The sequence below is a fragment of the Sitodiplosis mosellana genome, unplaced genomic scaffold, assembly GCF_009176505.1.
Source record: "Sitodiplosis mosellana isolate CC-2019 unplaced genomic scaffold, AAFC_SMos_1.0 Smas_scaffold_6112, whole genome shotgun sequence".
NCBI lineage: Eukaryota > Metazoa > Arthropoda > Insecta > Diptera > Cecidomyiidae > Sitodiplosis > Sitodiplosis mosellana.
The window spans coordinates 1-3891 of NW_022601353.1; the positions used below are offsets into that span (position 1 = coordinate 1).

Sequence of the window (3891 nt, forward strand, 5' to 3'; positions counted from 1 at the left end):
CGCTTAGGCCATAATTACCAACGACCCAGTAGAACTAAGCAAATTGAACAAAATTATTATCAAATCAATGTGCAATTGAATTGTCTGATTTTACCATTGAAACTCTTGTGAAATATAGTGGGAAACGGCCACTTGCCATTGTCATCATTACCACAAAGTCATGGGTGATATAAATGGCGTAGGTAAGTTTGGAGAGAGGACTCCAGAGCGATAACGAAAGGATCATATTGACTGCTCCTCCATAGCCGAAATGACATGAGAACATTATCCAACCAACCGCAACGGTCCATAATATTCGACCAAACGATAAGAAAAGTACGAAGTGAATTGGCAACGTGTCAATGTCCGGCTGGTGAAATGGATAATGACCAAAGATGGTCAGTATTATGATGATAATCGACATTGACCACCCAAATGCATTCCACATCTAAAATGAAAGCAGGATGAATAAAACAAGCGGATAGTCACAATGATTTAGTGAATAACTTACTCTCGATATATACACTTTTTTCCCGCGATTCTTGAAAAAAATAAAGCCAAGGAAGAGCCCAATCAAATATGGCGAGTATCGTAAGTGAGTGGGTACTCGTAGCCGTATGCCAAAAGTGGTTTGATCTAGGCTAGAAATTTGTATAATTTTTAAGTATCGTCATCCTTATTCGTAATTTTTCAATGATTGTTCATTGGAATAACGTTTCGCAAATGATGCATGGCAAAAAATTTAAATTCTCTTACGGATTTGTGCTATCCAATGGCCATGAAAAGATCAACAACGCAACACCGCACGCTAGCAAAACAACTATGACGGGAACCATTTTCCATTCATACTTTCGTAGCAAATAGACGAAGAATGGAGCGATTAAAAAAAGATGAAAATCGGCGGCTAGGTACCACGATTGCGGAATGCATATATTATGATGAGATGCGTGAGTATTCAAATAGTTCTGAACGTGTAACAATGTTGACCACCAATTTGTCTCGCAGTTGGTTCGATACGATTCTGTAGTGTACCTGTAGTAAATTCACGGATCAATATTAGGTTTTTGAAAAACACAATCTTTCACAGCTTTCGATACATCAGTGATAATAAATGATGAGCGAGTGCAAAATAAAGTTTCAAATCTAAATGAAAAAGAAACCACATACCAAGCAGGGCCGCTTCCACAAAACCGGAACAACGAAACCATAAACAAGATCGTTCCAGCTAACAATGGAATCAATCGCAGAATCCGATGTAAATAGAGTGGAGCTACGTTCAATTTGCCATTCCTGATGAAAATCCAAATTAAGAAGTGTCATTTTGAGCGGAAGCACTTTAGTTGAATTTTTATCAAATCGAGAGAATGTCGATGAACAACTTTCCAACATTTTTCTCCCAAATTTGAAACCAAAACAAACATCATAAAAAGTATTCAAATAAAGAAGAAGAAATCCTCAAATGTGTTTGTACTTTTTTCTAATCTAGTAGTTTCACGCTCAATTGCTTGGGTGAGATAACAAAATGTAATTGTAATTGTTTTACATACGTTCGTTTCAGCTGCTTCAATATCGTTAAACTGGTTAGAGTGCCACTGAGTAGAAAAAATATATCAACACAAAATGGAGCTGCCTGCACAAGCATGTCGCTGAAGATAAACTATAAAAAAGCACTATCAATTTTCGTTTTTATGGGCACAAAAATCAATTATACCTCGAAAATCCCAACATTTGGATTGGAAGGCACTGTCATATATCTATATCCCGTATGTAGTACAAGATTCCATAACCTAGATAGCTATTTGAGTATTTGACCAAAAATGCACATCGATTAATTGAATATTCACTGGTTTAAATGAACAAAAATGCATGCAACAATTTTTCAATACCACACGAATTCCATTCATGCATCCAATAACATCTGGGGAAGTCGATTGTTCAAACGTCAGCCACTTTTTGCAGTTATTGTGCACGGAGAATGCTAATAGCGTCTTATTTGCCTCCACTGAAGTAGATTTTTGTTTTGAGTGAATATTCATCATTTATTGTCTACAAATTCTTCTCAAACTTTGATTAAACCCACCTTGTCTGGATAAACACACGCCGTCATAAATCGTGCTCGCGATTATGAGACCAAGGATCATTGTGAATATCGCACTTCAAATAAACAATTCAAACGTATTTATTTTGGAGTTGAGCAAATTCTGGCCATTTCTTTTTTTTTTACTTACATCGCAGTTTTGTCTGTAGTCGTATAGGTTGCGTAATCATCTTTGAGTTGACATCTTTTGTACGGTATTCTGAAGAGTGTCTCATTCACATAGGCCATTTTGTTCAACATGGATTCGAAGAGTTGTGGCGAACATGACTCGGGCATACATATTCCAACGGTGACTGGTTCACTGAAAAAGTTCACGTTGACTGATCGATTTGAACACTGTTTAGACGTGAGACATTTGTCTCATTTCTTGGAGAATACTAGCTCAAGGGGGAAAGAACGACTTGACGTATTTGCCGTATTCACGTCCATTTGCAAGCATTTGCATAGCGATCCTCTATGTTATTGTTGTTTTCATGTTGCTTCGTCTCCTTCGTAGTGAGCAGTGCTTGCTGAGCACGAATAAGAATGGCAAATACGCATACATCTTCTAGCATTCGTTTGTCGTATTTGCACGCGTTTGCACGTTTTGTTAGGCATTGGCAATATTTCCATGTTATCTTTTAATTTGTGTCGTTCTTTCCCCCTACTACTAGCTTACCTCATGTAATTAAAATCCATTAGACAATATTGCGCTTTAATCGCGTCCTTGTCATTTTCACCTTCAGTTTCGATCTGAACATTCAAACACTCGTCGTAAGCACCATAATCATAGGAATGATGAACAAACAATCCCGACGGTACATCGCCCCATGCGTCGAGCACTATTTTAAAAGAGAGGATATTCGTCGAATGAAATGGGACAGTTGAAATGTTGAATTATTCAAAACCAGAATCAATCTTACACATCATCGATTCCCTATCACCATTTCGAAGATTATTTTGAATATCCAAAAGGTCATCGATACATTTGCTAGTGTTATAATGGCGAGGAGCTTTCGTATAATCACTGAGGAAAAAGTTTTCGTCGAGATTTTGACTTTCGAATGCTCGGAAGGAAGCGAGCCGATCCCGTCCGAAGAGTTCATATTTAAATTCACTAATTTTGTATCCACCATGCACCAACTGCATAGATTGAACTACCAGCACTAAGATTAAACTCAAAATCGACACCATTCTCTTAATTGATGATAACAGCCATTAAAATATGTCCAATGATTATACAATCGTGGATTGAGGGTGACTGATAACCAAATGTTTTCTTCAACTAAAATCTGTATTTCTCTTTTCTCGATTGTAACTTATCAACCAGATTACATAGCCCACAGGTATTTATCAACTGGATTGAAAACCATTGAGCAAATGCTATTTAAAGGAGTTGGTTGATCACGCCATCAGCCGACAGAATCAGATAATTTATCTTACGCGATCTTACCAAAATTCAAAAGATAAGATAGTATCTAAGTTTGTATGATTTTTTTCTGGAAAGTTTACGCAAATTGTGCCTTCTCTCATTGAATTATCTCAGTTGTAGTCAGATAATACCGCTGCGGCAGTCTGCCGACAGACCAATTTCTGATAAAGGACCTGAGTTTTGTCTCAATATAAAGGGTTACATTCACCAATAGCATCTGTCTTTTTACATAATAAATTCCATTTGTTTGTTTTTATTGTATCCCAATACAAATTTTACGTGTAGCACATAAAGTGTTATCAACTGGCAATGACAAATGATAATAATCGTGTTATTCTTATTTCGTCAAAATCAGCCAAATCAATCTTTGTTATTGTTTCTCAGGCGGTTGTTCTATCCTTTG

The 3891-nt window shown here is 36.9% G+C and overlaps 1 protein-coding gene across 1 annotated transcript; it reads right to left on the reverse strand.

Annotated features, from left to right (window-relative positions):
* Window positions 1-94: 94 nt before the first annotated feature.
* LOC129573809 (O-acyltransferase like protein-like) lies at window positions 95-3891 on the reverse strand (the record flags this gene model as incomplete). Its single annotated transcript, XM_055454912.1, has 11 exons — window positions 2980-3891; window positions 2736-2898; window positions 2208-2378; window positions 2060-2133; window positions 1866-1981; window positions 1691-1774; window positions 1527-1636; window positions 1147-1269; window positions 736-1011; window positions 491-620; window positions 95-427 (listed from the first exon to the last, which is right to left on the reverse strand). Coding segments are annotated over exons 1-11 (1851 nt in total), but the record flags the coding sequence as incomplete, so codon positions are not given.